The following is a 17536-nucleotide window of genomic DNA, read 5'->3' on the forward strand; positions in this document are numbered from 1 at the left end:
GTTGAGGAAGTAGAATTACAAGGGTCCAGTACTGCATGAATTAATACTTCCCTAATTCTACCTGATTGTACTGTGTCCTAAACCTGTCAGGAAGATGTGCTACTATAGTCACAAAGACCAGCAAAAGGCTAGAGTTTAACGTAAGGCTGTGTGAAACACTAAGCTGGCATCTTGCTCCCATTTAAAAGCATTGACAGTCCTGTCATGGTTTTAAAAGGTCTAAACTAAAGGGGAAAGATCGGAAGACCATCATTAAATGCTCCAGGGGAAAATGAGGGGCGTGGTAACTGAATGTGGCCTCTGCCATTTGGGAAACCTCTTGAGAGGACAGAGTGTGGCTAAAGTTCATAAAATCCTGAAGCAAATAAACGAAGCAGGTGGAATTTTGCTTATTAAAAACTAAACAGGCAAGACACCCTGGAAGCGTTTTAGATTTAAACAAATGAAACTGGCGCTTATAAACCTAAGTCACTCGTTACTGACTCAGTCATCGTAATAAGCAAATTCAAGCTCAAGTTTTTGTTTTTGCTTTTTGCTTTTTTCTGCTTTGGTTTGTTTTAAACAAAGTAAAAACTACTAAGATAAAGCTCCACCTTTAGAGTTTATTTTTCTATATAATAGCTGTGTTCTGCCTCACACATTCTGTAGCACTGTTGGGAAACAGAATTGGGCTGGAAGGATTATTGTTTTCATTCAGTTAAATATGTCTACGTTTCAATGTCTCTTTGAATAAATTCTATATCACACATAAGGAGTCCCTGGTGGTGCAGACGGTTAAGCCCTGGACTACTAACTGTAAAGGTTATTGGTTCGAGTCCACCCAGAGGTGCCTCAGAAAAAAGACTTGGTGATCTACTTCCAAAAACTCAGCCACTGAAAACACTATGGAGCACGGTTCTACTCTGACACACAAAGTGTTGCCATGAGTCAGAATTGACTCCATAGCTACTGAGTTTTTTGGTTTTTTTTTTTAATCACATATATTTCAAAGAGTTAAGATTGGTGTAATACCATAAGAAGCATGAGCCAGGGTTCCCAGATTTTACCCTCATAACTTTAGCCAGAAGTTGAATCAAGATTTACTAGCCATGGAAGGAAAAGTTTAGCCAATAAAGGTTTATTTCTCACTCAGGTCACCACTAATGGAGGAATGCATTGTCATGGGGCTGCATTTAGTGACTGGTCCATGTGTTCATCCTGAGCCTTGACAACTGGGGGAGCAGAGAGTAAGGAGAAGGATACGTGATCTGAACTGTCTTTGACAGGAGGGAAAAGGTTATCCATCACTCTTACGCATGTATGATTGGCAAGAATGAGTCAAGGGACCTGTGGGGTAAAGGACCTAGTCTTACCCCAAATAAGTTGGCCTTTGTCCTTGGCTCCAGAGAAGTAGCCCTTGGAGTAATTGGGGTGCTTTGATCTGGGACTTGCAGGCCGTACCTGAAGATTTGTGCTGGTGTGTGGCGACTGGCCAGACCAGAAAAGTCTCACCTGGGAGGCCGATAACAACCAGCCCCAGAAGGCATAATTTAGCCTCTCATGCAGGACTGGTCAATAAAATCTTGGAACCTAAGGCTCAGAGAGCTTCCTGGTTGGCAAGAACATATGCTCTGGCGGGGGGAGGGGATGGTAGTGTATCCGTTGGGACATGGAAAGTCCACATTGGGAACCCAGACCTTGTCCTATGCATGTCATTTGTATCATTTTGGCTACAATAAACCTGAAGTTGTAAGTATGGCATACTGTCTGTGAATTCTGTGAGTTGTTCCAGTGAATTTTTGAACCCAAAGGGACAGTAGAAGCCAGCACATCAGAAAATAAGGGTGTTGTGTGGACCCCCAAGCTAGCATCCTGAAGGCATAGTGGGAAACCAACCCCAAATTGGTGGCCAGCAGGGCATAAGATTGGGGTGCTGTGTGGACCCCCCAAAACTTACGGCTGGCATCTGCTTATGTGGCAGTCTGAAGGATGATGTCCTTTGAACTTTCGAGCTCTGACCTAGCTGTGGGTGGCTAGAGTCAGAGGAGGCGGCTGGTGATGAGGATGGAGAAGTGGAAATGTGAGGACTGGATCAATCTCCACGTTTTGGGGACTGGATTCATGCTGGTCCTTACCTTGCAGGTCCCTGTCTAGGTACAAGGCGCTGGGAACTGTCGTTTAGCCATGTTTTCAGGAATAAGAAATGGGTTTGTAGCCACACTAGGTGACTGTTTGACATTGACAGTGAAGTTTACTTTGCATCATTTTACTTCCTATTTTTAGTAAACAAAAGTGCAAAAAGAGAAACATTACAGTTCGAATTTCCCGTTCTTAACTTTATCCAGCAGAAATGTCAATAGAATGGAAAAAATTCAGCAGAAAGCTTACATAACCAGGAAGTTAACCCAGCGCTTGTTAAGAGTGTAACTATAATCACTAACACTTGTATAAACTCTACCTTTTATAAAGCTCCTTCCAATTTTTATCTCTTCTTTAAAGAGAAAGTTAAAAAAAAAATACATTTGTTTCCCTTCGTTAATATGTGGTATTGGAAGCAGAAAGAATAGTTTCAATTACAGTACAGATAGTCCCCACGTAAGAACAGGCTAAATTCTAAAAGTGTATTTGGAAATTAGTTATTTGAAGCTTGGGCTAATCTTCATTCTTGACATAAATCTTATAGTAGCTAGTTGGCTGTGTACCTTCTTTGAACCTCTGAAGTCTAAAGAGAACCAGAGAGTGAGGTGGGGGAGAGGGGACTCAGATAATCTTCTGGAATTTGGGCTGTTTCGAAATAGTGCCGGTGGAAGGGTCTTAAGTAAAAGGGTGAGAACTGGGAAAACAGGAGAAACTTGGCATCTGCTCCCGACCAAAATTTCTTGGCAAAAGCCTTGATGTCGGGGACTGGTGCCACTGCTGCCTTAATTCTCCCCACTGCGTCAGCTATGGCGAGGCACCGCCTGAGCTTTTCAATTCAGGTGTCCCACGGACTCTTATGAAATTAAAAATACGTACTGTATTTAGACGGACCCATCTGTTTTCTTACTTATTGAACCCTACCTTTTCTGGCTATATGGTTCTACACTGTAACTTTGTCTTCAAATGTTGCTTTTTGTCAGAGCCAATTCGGAGTACATTTTGTGGTTTAGATGGGTAATGATGTAATGACTTTCATGAGCATTTAATTGAAATGGAATATTTATTAAATGTCATCAACCTAGGCTTTTGGACTATTCTGAAATAAGTTCCTTGATCATTTATGTCTGTTTCAAAAATGAGACATACTTTTTTTTTTTTTTTTTTACAGACAGTGACTTTTCCCACAGATATTTGCAAAGAGGTTTTTGCACGCAACATTTTTGAGCTGTTGCTACTAATGTGCAGGGGGGCGTGTGGTTTTGTCCCAGTTGTTCACAATTGTCTGTTTTATGGACTGTGTTTTCAAACCTCATGTGGCTAATTCTACATGTATGTAGCTGCCTGGATCCAAATACATTTTGCAGATACTTTAATATATATGTCTAGAAGGGTGGACTCAACTGCTGCTGAAGCCATAACATTGCATTGGCCTCTAAGAGAATGTGCTGGCTCCCCAAGACAGTGTTTCCATCTCTTTATCATTGTGTAACACTTAATATATATGTATAATAAGCACCATCATTACATTCCACCACCTGTCTGTCAGTTTGTCATACTGTGGTGGTTTGCATGTTGCTATGATGCTGGAAACTACGTCAGTGGTATGTCAAATAACAGCAGGGTCACCCGTGGTGGACAAGTTTCAGTAGAGCTCCCAGACTAAGACTAGGAAGAAAGGCCTGGCGATCTTCTAAAAATTAGCCAATGAAAACCCTATGGATTACAACAAAACATAGTCCAAACTAGTGCTGGAGACAGTGCAGGAGCAGGCAATGTTTCGTTCTGTTATACATAAGATCACCATGAGTCGAAGCTGATTTGACAGCAACCAACAACAACATCCTAACATTAGGTTTGAAATCACATGTGATCACACTCAGATCTAGCCCAAATGTGACTTCATGTTTTATCAAACAGAGCAGAAGGGGAATTTTTCCTGCTCTTAGGCCCTGAGCTTTTAGGTGCTCTGCCCTGTGGAATCCTCCCCTGCACTAATGACATTTGGGACAAGTAGCGCCCTCCTGTCTCATTTCAGCTTTCCTCTGAGGATGGATTCGATCCTTGATCTGCAAATGGCTGATGATCTCAGGTTCATACAGTTAAATTCCAGCAGTTCTGATGCAAGAAAATCAAACAAAAACCCAGTGCCATTGAGTTGATTCTGACTTATAGAAACCCTATAGGACAGTATAGAACTGCCCCAAAGGGTTTCCAAGGCTGTAAATCTTAACAGAAGCAGACTATTACACCTTTCTCCCTTCTGATACAAGAGGGAGGTGAATTATTCTTACCTTTCTGGTGCTCTTTTAAGCCTTTGAGTACTAATGATGAGATTCCCTTAGAAAACACCCAGCACAATACTATTTAAGACAAGGAAACAAAGTTTTAGGCAGATCTTATCGCTCCATATGCACTTTTTTTTTTAATCTTTAATATTTCTTTCTTTTTTATTTATTTTTATTGTGGTTCTTTAAGTGCAAGTTTATAATTCAAGTCAGTCTCTCATACAAAAATTTATAGACACAGTGTTATGTGACCCCAGTTGCTCTCCCCATACTGTGACAGCACACTCCTTTTCATTGCAGGTTTCCTGTGTCTGTTCATCCAGCTCCTGATCCTCTTTGCCTTTTCATCTCATGTCTAGACAGGAGCTGCCCATTTAGTCTCATGCATCTACTTGAGCTAAGAAGCACTCTCTTCACAAGTATTATTTTATGTCCCATAGTCCAGTCTAATCTTTGTCTGAAGAGTTGACCTCTGGAATGGTTTTAGTTTGGGGCTAACAGAGATTCAGGGGCCATGGCTTCCAGAGTTCTCCCAGTTTCAGTCAGACCATTAAGTCTGGTCTTTTTACTAGAATTTGAGTTCTGCACCCCACTTTTCTGCTGTTCCATCCAGACTCTCTGTTGTGTTCCCTGTCAGGGCAGTCGTTGGTGGTAGCCAGCCACCAGCTAGTTCTTCTGGTCTCAGGCTGATGAAGTCTCTGGTTTACATGGCCCTTTCTGTCTCTTGGGCTAATACTTTCCTTGTGTCTATGGTGTTCTCCATTCTCCCTTACTCTGGGTGGGTTGGGACCAACTGATGCATCTTAGATGGCCGCTCGCTAGCTTTTAAGACCCCAGACACCACTCACCAAAGTGGGATGTCCATATGCACTTTTTGTTGGATCCCTTTTATAGGGACATGTAGAGCCTCTTATGGTTTGATCCCAACTGACCTCACTGGTCTGGCACCTAACACCATATTCCAGTCCCCATCCCACCTTACACAGCTTACTATTCAATGGCGTCTGTCTAACTCCATCCACAGGCTTCGCTTTTGTTGTTGTTGTTGTTAGGTGCCATTGAGTAGATTTTCAACTCATAGGAACCCCATGTGACAGAGTAAAACTGCCCCAGAATGTTTTCTAGACTGTAATCTTTACGAACAAGAGCGCTGGTGGTGCAGTGGTTAAACATTCGGCTGCTAACTGAAGGGTCAACAGTTCAAACCTACCAGCTGCCCTGTGGGAGAAAAATGTGGCAGTTAGCTTTGGAAACTCTTTGGGGGCAGTTCTACTCTGTCCTATTGGGTCGCTGTGAGTCAGAATCGACTCGACAGCGGTGGGTTTTGTTTTGTTTTGTTTTTTGAGGTGGAGGTAATCTTTATGGGAGCAGATCTCCAGGTCTTTCTCCCGTGGAGATGCTAGGTGGGTTCAAACTGCCAACATTTTGGTTGGCAGCTGAGCGCTTACTGATTTTTTATTTATTTATTTATTTTTGGGCTGAAATGTCTTTTCCCCTCTCAATGCCTCCACATCCGGAAATACTCATCTATATCATTCCATGTTGCTTTCTCTGAAGAGTTATTACTGTAATTTATATGTTATTGTTGTTGGCTGCCATAGAGTCAGCCCCCTACTCATGGTGACCCCATGCACGACAGAACAAAACACTGCCCAGTCCTGCGCCATCCGCATGATGGGTTGCAGATCAGATGGTTGTGCTCCATAGGACTTTCGTTGGCTGATTTTTGAAAGTAGATCACCAGACCTTTCTTCCTAGTCTGTCTTAGTCTGGAAGCTCCACTACATCCTGTTCAGCATCACAAGCCTCCACTGACAGACACGTGGTGGCTGCATATGAGGTGCATTGGCTGGGCATCGAACTCGAATCTCCCGGATAGCAGGCGAGAATTATACCACTGAACCACCACTGCCCCCATAACTTGCACAGATGGTGGTTAAAAAGTGTTTGAAAGCTGGCTTGGGAAACCAGTTACTCACCTTGATTTTAAAAGTCTTTTCCCCCCATCAAAAAATTTCATTTCAAATTTTAAATATTTGACTAAAATAAAGACAGCCAAACTACAGGGAAGAAGTTTTCTTGAGAGAAGTGGTAGAATTTTAAACAGTAATCTCTGACTAGGCAAAGTGGGAAGAAATATTTTGTAAGCAACATGCTTCAGGAATATGCTGGAAAATCCAATTAGGATTTTCTAGCCTTGAATTATCAGCAAGCTGTAATTTATTAATGTGTTCATCCACAAACAATTTCTTTGGACTTCTGTTCTTTTCTTCAGGACTATTGTATTGGCAGGTTTTAACAAGGAATAATGCCTATGGGCATTTGCTATTAAAACAATTGAATATAACCAATAAGAGAACTCTCCATTCTGCGGGGGTTTCCCCAGTAGGGTGTGCAGACTGATGGGCTGTGATTTGTTTAGAGGATGCTGTCTCTTCGGAGGCTCTTGGCCCAGAATCTCACGTTGGTTTGGGAGTTTCTCCTCCAAGGTCATAAATTATTTCCAGATGGTATTAGTTTTGACTTGGGAAGAAGCTATGCTTTCCTAAGCAGAAAACTGAAATGCAATGTTGAGTTCTGCCTTCAAAATGATGAGCTGAAATACTAGATTTATCCTAGCCTAAAAAAAAGTTTGCTGTTCAAATTACCTTCAGTGTAAACATTTTATCAAATGCCAATAGCATTCAGTATCATGAGAAGTTAAAAATGAATGTATTTCAGAACTCTAGAAGCCAAATTGGAAAATGTCTTTTGGACTTCCCTATCTCTTTCCTCTCTTCTTACTAAGTTGCCAGCATAGTGTTAAATAGTCTTAAATGTCACCATGGAGGTGCTTTCTTCATAAGTTTGCTCCTAATCCAGAGGTGATCAATGAGTTTTCCTCTTTTTATTTAGCTCCCTTTTAGGTTCTGTCCAGCCTTGTAAATTGTATCACTTTGTACTGAAGCCAGACACCACTTTCTCACCGTCACATGCCATGCCCCCTGGTCATAGTGGACAGTCATAGCCACCATATTTTCTCTTCCTTCACCTGCTAAAGAGAAGTGGGTTTTTTCTCTGCATTAGACCCTTTTATTTAATCACTAGGAGCCCTGGTGGAGCAACAGTTAAGCACTCGACTGATAACTGAAAGGTCAGTGGTTCGAACCTACCAGCTGCTCTACAGGGGAAAAGACCTGGCAATCTGCTCCCATAAAGATTACAACCTAGAAAACCCTATGGGAGCAATTCTACTCTGTGCCACTGGAAACAACTCAATGGCACCCAACAACAACAACAATACTTTATCACTATCGATTCCAGCTCATCTTTCTGTCTTCTAACGCAGGAGTTCTCAACCTAATGTGGTTTTACCCCAGGGGACATGTGATAATGTGTGGAGAAGACATTTTTGGTTGTCAGTTGGGGGCGGGGCGGCTAATGGCATCTAGTGGGTAGAGGCTTGGGATGCTGCTAAACATCTTACAAGGCACAGGACAGACGCCCCCACCCCCGACACACACAGGGAATGATCCAGCCCCAAATATCAGTAGTGCCTAAGCTGGAAACCCTGGACTAATACAATGTCCCACACTAACTCATAATTAAAGGCCAGGCTTAAGGAATGACTCCTGCTCCCTTGATTTGCACACTGTGTATATTTTCTTATGTGGTGCATATTGGTCTTAGAATTTCTATCATGAGAACATAATTTTTTCTCTACGTTACTTTTTCCCTAGAAAGTACTTTCCCATTAGGTGTTGGCATTTCAAATGAGTACTTCTTAGTCTGTTTTTCCCCTTGAAGTTGTCTTCTTTCATTCCTTGTGGTCCAAGAGTCCCTGGGTGGTGCAAATGGTTAATATACTTGGCTACTAACTGAAAGATTGGTGGTTCAAACCCATCCACAGGCACCTCTATAGAAAGGACGGGTGATCTGCTTCTGAAAGATCACAGCCATGAAAATACTATGGAGCTCAGTTCTACTCTGACACACATAAAAGCTGGAATATTACTTTTAGAGCATAACATGTCATTTCACTCCCTACTCAGAACCCTCCAGTGATTTCTTATCAAAATTAAGAAATCCAAACTCCTCACCATGGCCCATGTTAATTTTCTCAATTAGAACTGAGCACTCTCTTTTCTTTCCCCCTGTGCTCTCCAGCCAAACTGGCCTTCCTGAGGGTCTTTGAGCTCATCAGGCTGTGGACAATTTCTCTTCTCTCTGCCTGGAATACTCTCCCCTCACATATTTATTTAACTCACTCCCTGTATCATTCATATCTGCTCAAATGTCACCACTTCAGAACAATTTTTCTTGAACACTCTGTCAAAATGGCAGCTCCCTGTCACCGTCTGTTCTATTACCCTACTTTGTTTTTCTTCAGAGCATTTATTTCACCTGGCATTTTGTTGTCTAGCTATTTGTTTATGTATTTATCTTCCGTCTCCTTCACTACAATGTAAGCTCCATAAACACAGGGACCTTGTCTCCTCACTTCCCACAATAGTGCCTGGCATAACGTAGACTTTAAACAACTATTCCTTTCAAGGCTATGGTCTTGTATGTTTAGAATCAAAGAAGTGGTCTCCTGTCTAATCTCAAGTGTTTCTTTACTGAGACATGCCTTTAAAAGTGATACATTTATTATGAAAACACAGCATACTAAAATCTATGGGATGTAATGAAGGCAGTACTTAAAGGGAAATTTATAGCAGTAAATGCCTACGTTAAAAAAGAAGACAGGTTCCACATCAATAACCTAACTCTACAACTTGAGGAACTAGAAAAGGAAGGGCAAACTAAGCCCAAAGCTACCAGAAGAAGGGAAATAATAAAGATCAGAACAGAAATAAAGGAAATAGAAAATAGAAAAACAATAGAGATAAACAACAAAATTAGAAGTTGCTTTTTTTAAAAAGATCAATAAAATTGACAAACTCCTGGCTAGACTGACAAAGAAAGAGAAGATAAAAATATCTAAAATTAGAAATGACATTACAACCAACTCTACAGAAATAAAAAGGATTATAAGGGAAAACTATGAACAGTTGAATGCCAATTATAGGAAATGGACAAATTTCTTGAAACACATAATTTCCTACATTGACTCAAGAAGAAGTATTGAATCTCAACAGACCTATAACAAGTGAAGAAATTGAATCAATAATTAAAAACCTCCCAACAAAGAAAAATTCCTGAACAGGATGGCTTTACTGGGAAATTCTACAAAACATCTATGGAAGAAGTGACCCCAATCCTATTTAAGCTTTTCCAGACAATAGAAGAGGAAGGAACACTTCCTAATTCATTCTATGAGGCAAGCATTACCCTGATACCAAAGCCAGCAAAGACACCACAAGTAAAGAAAACTGAAGACCAATATTCCTCTTGGATATAGGTGCAAAAATACTAAACAAAATACTAGCAAACCAAATCCGAAAGCATATTTAAAAGATTATATGCCATGATCAAGTGGGATTTATCCCAGGAATGCAAGAGTAGTTCAACATTAGAAAATCAATCAACGTAATAAACCACATTAATAGGATAAGGGAAAAGAACCACATGATCATCTCAATCTATACAGAAAATACATTTGACAAACTTCAACATGCAACAAGATAGCAATAGAAAGGAAATTTCTCAATATGATAAAGGGCATTTGTGGAAAACCTACAGCTAACATCATACTCGATGGAGAAAGACTGAAAGCTTTTAAGACAGGGATGCCTACTCTCACCTACTATGCAACATCATTCTGGAAGTCCTAGCCAGAGCAATTAGGCTAGGGGAAAAAAAGTAAAAGGTATCCAAATTGGGAGAAGGAAGTAAAACTACCACTTTTCACAGATGATCTGATGCTATACACAGAAAATCCCAAAGAATCCATAACAAAGTTATTAGAACTAATAAATGAATCCAGTAAAGTGGTGGGGTACAAGGTTGACACACAAAAATCAGTTGGTTTGCTATACATCATCAATAAGCAAGTGGAAAAGGAAATTAAGGAAACATTACCATTTACAGTAGCATCTAAAAGAATAAAGTATCTAGGAATAAATTCAACCAAGAAAGTAAAAGACTTGTACACAGAAAATTACAAAAAAATTATTAAAAGAAATTAAAGAAGATGTAAATAAATGGAAAGACATTCTGTGTTCATGGATTGAAAGGCTTAATATAGTTAAGATGTCAATACAACCCAAATCAATCTATAAATTCAATGCAATCCTCTTCAAAATTCCAAAAGACTTCTTGGCAGAATTGAAAAAGCCAGTCCTCATATTTATATGGAAGGGCAAGGGACTCCAAATAACTAAAGCAATCTTAAAAAAGAAGAATAAAGTAGAACTATACTTCCTGATTTCAAAAAAATATAATAAAGCCACTGTAATTAAAATGGCCTGGTACTGGTATACCAAACCAAAACCATTGCCCCTGAGTCATTTCTGACTCACAGCAACCCTATAGGACAGAGTAGAACTGCCCTATAGAGTTTCCAAGGCTGCAATCTTTATGAAAGCAGACTGCCATGTCTTTCTCCCGTGGAGTGGCTGGTGGGTTTAGATCGCCAACCTTTGGTTAGCAGCTGAGCGTTTGCAACCACTGCACCACCAGGGCTATTGGTACTAGTATGCCAAACCAAAAAACCAAACGCATTGACATCGAGTCAATTCCGACTCATAGCAACCCTATAGGACAGAGTGGAACTGCCCCATACGGTTTCCAAGAAGCACCTGGTGGATTTGAACTGCTGACCTTTTGGTTAGCTGCCCTAGCTCTTAACCACTATGCCACCAGAGTTTAGTAATAGACAATTAGACTAATGGAATAGACTTAAGAGTCCAGAAATAAATCCACACATCTACGGTCAACTCATTTTTGACAAGAGTGCTAAGTCCTTCAATGAGGAAGGACGAGTCTCTTCAATTAATGGTGCTGGGAAAATGGGATTATCACATGCAAAAAATGAAACAAGATACATGCCTCACACCGTACACAGAAACCAACTGAAAATGGATCATGGACCTCACCGTGAAATCTGAAACCATAAAATCCATAGAAGAAAATATAGGGACATGACTGTGGAACCTAGTTTTAATGATAGATTATCAAATTTGACAACAAAAGCACAAGCAGCCAATGGCAAAATAGGTAATTGGAACCTCATAAATATGAAATACTTTTGTTCATCAAGGGACTTCATCAAAAAAGTGAAAAGACAACCTACAGATTGGGATAAAATTATCAGGAACAATATATCCAATAAGGGTCTAGTATGCAAAGTATATTTTGAAAGCTTCTACAACTTAACAACAAAAAGACAAACAACCCAATCAAGAAATGAGCAAAGGACTTTAACAGACGTTTCACCAAAGAGGATATTCAAATCGCCAAAAAGCACATAGATACTCAGTGTCATTAGCCATTAAGGTGATGCAAATCAAAAGTAAAATGAGATACCACCTCATCTCACCCCCAGTAGAATGGTAATGATAAAAAAGTTAAAAAATAAAAAGTTAGACAACAGACGACAGGGGTAGACCCGGTTATGGAGACACTGGAACTCTTATCCATTGTTAGTGGGAATGTAAAATGTTACAGCCACTGTGGAAAGCAGTTTGGTAGTTCCTCAAAAAGTTGAACATAAAACTACCATATAACCCAGCAATCCTAATCCTGGGTATGTACCCAGAAGAAGTAAAAGCATGAATGCAGACAGAAACCTGTACACCAGTGTTCATTGCAGAACTTTTCACCACAGCCAAAAGGTGCAAACCATCAAAATGTCCAACAGCAGATGAATGGATAAACAAAACGTGGTATATCCATGCAATGGAATATTACTCAGTGATAAAGAGAAATGAAGTCCTGATACATGCTACAGCATGGATGAACCTTGAAAACATTCTGAATGAAATAAATCAGTCGAAAAGAATAAATACTGTATGATTTCACTTATATGAAACAAGCAAATAAATAGAAACCAAGGATTATTTAGTGGTTACCAGGGTTGGGAAGAAGGTGGGAGAAGAGGAGTTTTTGCTGAGGGGTCATTGAGTTTTAGTGATGGAATAATTTGAAAAGGATATAAATAGTGGTAGCACAGCATGAAAAATATAATCAATGTCACTGAATTATACATGCAGAAATTGTTGCATTGACTTATATTTTGTTATGTATATTCTCATCACAATATAAAGTGATACATTTATTATTAAGGTAGTCTTATGACCAATTACTGAAAAGTGAGCCTCCACAACTTCGAACAACTCTTTGCTAGTACATCAGTTTGTTGCCTTCTTGGGGTTTAGCCTTTCCCTTACTTGTCCAAAGTTTTCCCCTTTCTTCCCTTTTAAGGAAGCCTTGACTAAACTTCTGGCCTCTCTTCACTACCTTTTCCTCAGGCCATGAGATCATCTTTTTTTTTTTTTTTTTTTAGGTCCTCGGCCATCTCTCTCCCTGTTCTCCTAGCCTCTTATGTCCCCTAGTAGCACTCCCTCAGTTGAGGTGTGTACCTAACATAGGCCCATTGATACCACTTAGCTCGTTAATCTTCCCTTAATTTACCTATCTAGAATCAGGAGAAGGGTGAGGCCAAGAGCTGGATCCAGGGGCTCTGGATTTCTACATGTTCTATGACATATCTTGATCATTACACTGTTTTAGGGAAGTAGAAGATCTTCGTTCTTTAATAGAAGTGGGATTCTCCAACAGGAACATGGGCAAATTGGTGAACCCAAATGCATTCAACCCAGCAGCTACTGGGTTGGATATTTGAACACAAAAATTCCTATACTTGGACTGTGGGCCAGAGGTCTGAATTCAAGTATAAAAGAGAATAAGAGGAGATTGGCAGTGTCATACAAAGACTGTTCCTGTTCTTAAAATAGGCTTTGATGCCTCAGGATAAAAACCAGACTTTTCTCAGCAGGCCTAGCTGGTATGAATTAGGCAGTTCTGCTACAGTTTTGCCTTAGTGATTGTTGTGTATATTGTAATAGTCACCCTGAAAAAGGAAAAAAAACAAACATTGGAACAGATATGCACACCAAAGTTTCAAAAGTCCTAGTGGTATTTTCTAGATATCGCTCCTTGAGCTGTTTCCACTCCACCAATTTATAGACACCAAAAGTTTATGTAGTTACATTGAAAACCTGAGTAGTGAACATCCCCCTAAATTCTCTAATTTCAATAATTATGAATAGATTTTGCAGTCATGTAGTTATCTTCTTGTATCAGGCCACAATACCAATTTAGCCCAAATTAAAGATGAATAGTAAATGACCACTCGAAAAATACTCACTTCTGGCACTTCATAAAGATAGGTTAATGTGATCTTATTCCTTTCCTTTGACTAACCTGTCAAAAGATTTTAATCTTTTATAAAAATTTAAATTTCAACACAGAGCTAAGGTTTGGTTGTTTGATTTGGTTTGTTGGAAACCTGATTTTGTTTGTGTCATTTGGAGAGAATATGGGTAAGAAAATTCCCAGGGGACAGAAAGCAAAGGAAGCATTAGAATCATAGAAGATGCAATGTTGAAATACCTTTAATTTTTTTTTTTTTTTTTTTTTTTTTTCCTAGATGTTTCTAAAGGTCTATTTTTCTGTTCTAATAAAGTAGCTTGCAGGGCTCAGCCCCTGGAAAATAACAGTACTCTCTTCATTTTTCAGATACTGTCTTGGCCAATGGTCATGCCACGGACTACTTATTTGTTGGAAATATTGTTTACACAGTGAGTTGATCTCTTTTTATTGAACCATACGTAAATGGCACGTGTGAATTTAATCTTTCGAAGTCCTTGATAAAAGGGTTTCCTGGTTGTTACCATTTATTTCAAACCCTTAAACTATATATTATAAATTCCTTAAAGTTCAGAATGCCTGGGAAATGCTGGCCTCATTTTTCAGAGAAGGTTCTGCAGAGCGCAGGTTGCTGGGCAGGTAAAGAGCAGACTGCCCTGTTTCCACGTGGCTCTTGTACATCTACCTACAAATGAAAAACAACCCTCGGGAAGGTGGTTTTTCCCAAATCTTCTGAGCTAAGAAAAGGGCAAAAGTAACTATTTATTGTGAGAAGTCTCTAGAATCTGTGTTTCTTGAACTAAACCTACCTGTATGTTCCCCAAAACTAACCCCTAGAGAATCTGTTACCGAGATGACACTTTCAGAGTGTCGCTGCCTCAGAGGAGCTCTGCAGGGGAAACATGGGCTTCCTCACGGAAGGTTAAAATAATTCACAAGAATGATACATTTTTCCAATCTCCTCTTTTTTTCCCACAGTATGTGGTTGTAACCGTTTGTCTGAAAGCTGGTTTGGAGACTACAGCTTGGACTAAAGTAAGTTTTCTCAAGAATTGTTCCTCTATCCAATATAGACATTTTTTACACTATGATTTCTGGTTAAGCCTTAGGAAGGCAATAAAAAATATCTAGCTTTCTTACTTGAAAATCCAGATGTAAAAATTGTGGCTTGATCTTTATCAGAATAAATTTGCTATCCAAAGCTTCCTGGAGATTTATTTTCTGGGCATTCGCTACAGCTCTAAACTGTTAACAGTCATCTCATTTCAAATGTGTACATGGTCATTGTGAAAAAATATGTATATGTTCACACACACGTATTTGCATTCATATGTATACCACATACATACAGAAAATACAGGGAGACAAACACGAAAAGGTAAAATTTCCAAATTTTACCACTGCTGTGTAACTTTCCAGACTTTGCTTTCTGTGTGCATATGTGTGTATTTTTAATGAGATGATGCATTGTAGAACATGTAGTTTAAATGGTTTTTCACTTAAACATATATCTTCTACAGAATTATTGTTCATGATGAAGGGGTATTACTTTTGATACTAATGTGCCATCATTTATACAATCAGCCCCCTGTTTTAGACATTTTGATTATTTCCATAATTTGGGGATTATAGCCAGTGCTTCCCGTCTGTCTGTCAGGAATGTCCTTTTGGCTGCTGTTCAACTAGGCTCATCTAATGCCATGCCAAGAACAGACGGGTGGGAGGTAGAATTGGGCAAGTGTGGAATCAGGGAATCAGTTAAGGGACAAGGGCAATACTGCAGGTGAGAGATGATGGTGGCTTAGCCTGGGGTGATAGAGGAAGAGATGTTGAAAAGTGGTCAGATTCTGGATACATTTTTCTTTAAAAAAAAAAAAAAAAAAAAGCTAGCAGAACTTACTGATGGATTGGAATGTGAAAAGAAAGGAAGAAGGACCATCGTATTAAGAAAGCAAAGGAGGAAATAATTAACAACTCAGTAGATGCTTAAAGGGAGGTTGTTAAGATGTACTATCTATTCCAGATTAAACAAACAAACAAAACCCTCTTTGGAAAATCGAAAAAATAATTGAAGTCTTGAAACAATAAATAAAAACATCTTGTCCATTTTGTCTTTTCAACCGTTCTCTTACTAGATTTATGAGACCTTGTTTTATATAACCCCAAGCTGAGCAAACCCTTCTGATGGATTGAGAAGTGCCTGCTGTCACTGTGGGATGTCGGGATGGGTCTAGAAGAGGGTTTGCCACGGTGGCAAAGCACCTGCATCTTTAGGGTAGTTTGGAGGCACTAGTTACTTGAATTCATTGCTAAACATTCTAAGACAGGATAATTAGAAAGATTGGCCTCTCCAACAACTGGTGAGTGGTCAGAATCTTTGCATAAGGAAAGGTGGCTTGGACACAGGGATTCTGCCAAGAGGTGGGGCTATGGTAAATCTCCCTGTGCAAATAGAGAAGCTGGCTTGAGCATCCATTTTCTTCTGCAGTTCAGCCACCTGGCAGTCTGGGGAAGCATGCTGATCTGGCTGATGTTCTTTGGCGTCTACTCCACCATCTGGCCCACCATTCCCATCGCTCCAGATATGAAAGGACAGGTGAGTGCTACTGATTGTGGAGGGTGTGCATGTTTTCCATGTCAACTGACCTCCAGTGAGCATGGTATTACTTGCTTCCACCAAAATGTGTAAGGAAATAAACCACATGGAAAATGTTGCCCAGTCCATAGAAACAGCATTTGAAAATTTGAGTAGCGTGAAAAGTGTCAGCTGGTATCCTGTGACTTACCTGGGATGCCCACCTTTCCATTATAAATCACCCAATAATTATACACACTATTGGTGTGCACCATCCGTGGCCTTTGGAAAACTGGAGATGCTTGTGAGTCATGCATAATCCAGTGACCATGTCGATTATAGTGTTATTTATTGTTAAGTGTATTGCTATACTCATTATTTGATAATTGGTCACCTGTGAAAAGAAATATGACAACTCTATTAACTAGGAAATTAATTAACCAGACTATCTCATTATTCATCTCTTTCGCAGAATTTCTAAACTTTTGAAAAGTCACACAGAAGTGTTACTTCACTTGATTTGAACTAGAGAGGCTGCAATTTTAAGACTTGTACACTCATTTGAATTTTTTAATACCTGTTTGTCTAGTTTTTTGAGATTGAACTATCAGCAATTACAAACTAGATCATAGCATCCCACAGCATCAGGTCTGGAGAGGGGCTTGACAATCCCCTGGTCCAACCTCTTGGTGTACAAAGGAAGATGCGCAGGCTGGGGTCCTGGGGGGTCCCCGTCCCACAGGTTCCTGTGCTGGGATACATCCACCCACAGCCCTGCCCTTAGCCCTTGACAAGGGGGCCTGCCCAAGGTCCTGGGCACAGTGTGGCTCTGCTCTGGCCTTCCATGGCTGGGCTGTCCTTTCCTCATAGGGTGGAAGTCCACAGGTTGCAGAGCCAGCACCCTCACTTCTAGTCCATTCTCTGTATTTCCAGGATCCTGAATTTCCTTTCCAACCCCCCCAAAACTCACGTCCAGACATGCATGGCTCTCTTCCCAGATTCAGGTCCAGTGTGCACATCCCTTGGCCAGGGACAGCTGTTTGTGAAGGCTGTGAGCTGAGTAGTTGGGATGTTTGCACTGTTGTGTCCACACATGTTTGCATGACGGTGCTCACACCGTGGGATGGAGCTAGGGGTGAGAAGAGAAGACTGTGGGTTGGGGGCTTCCAGGAATACATATTTTAGGGGCAGGCCTGTGCATAGCACACCTGCCTGCTACCTTTGCCTCACTCCTGGGTCTGCCCAAGTCTAGGTGTGTGTCCAG

The 17536-nt window shown here is 40.3% G+C and overlaps 1 protein-coding gene across 2 annotated transcripts in view; it reads left to right on the forward strand.

Moving 5' to 3' along the window:
• Positions 1-17536, forward strand: part of LOC101344421 (phospholipid-transporting ATPase IB) — a 685896-nt gene that overhangs the window by 515887 nt on the left and 152473 nt on the right. For both annotated transcript variants that reach the window (XM_023740920.1, XM_004386566.1), the window contains 3 exons: positions 14067-14128; positions 14676-14732; positions 16186-16293. In XM_023740920.1, the coding sequence (XP_023596688.1) occupies positions 14067-14128; positions 14676-14732; positions 16186-16293 (227 nt within the window). The remainder of the gene's footprint in view (positions 1-14066; positions 14129-14675; positions 14733-16185; positions 16294-17536) is intronic.

The sequence above is a fragment of the Trichechus manatus genome, unplaced genomic scaffold (assembly GCF_000243295.1).
Source record: "Trichechus manatus latirostris isolate Lorelei unplaced genomic scaffold, TriManLat1.0 scaffold00168, whole genome shotgun sequence".
NCBI classification, from domain to species: domain Eukaryota; kingdom Metazoa; phylum Chordata; class Mammalia; order Sirenia; family Trichechidae; genus Trichechus; species Trichechus manatus.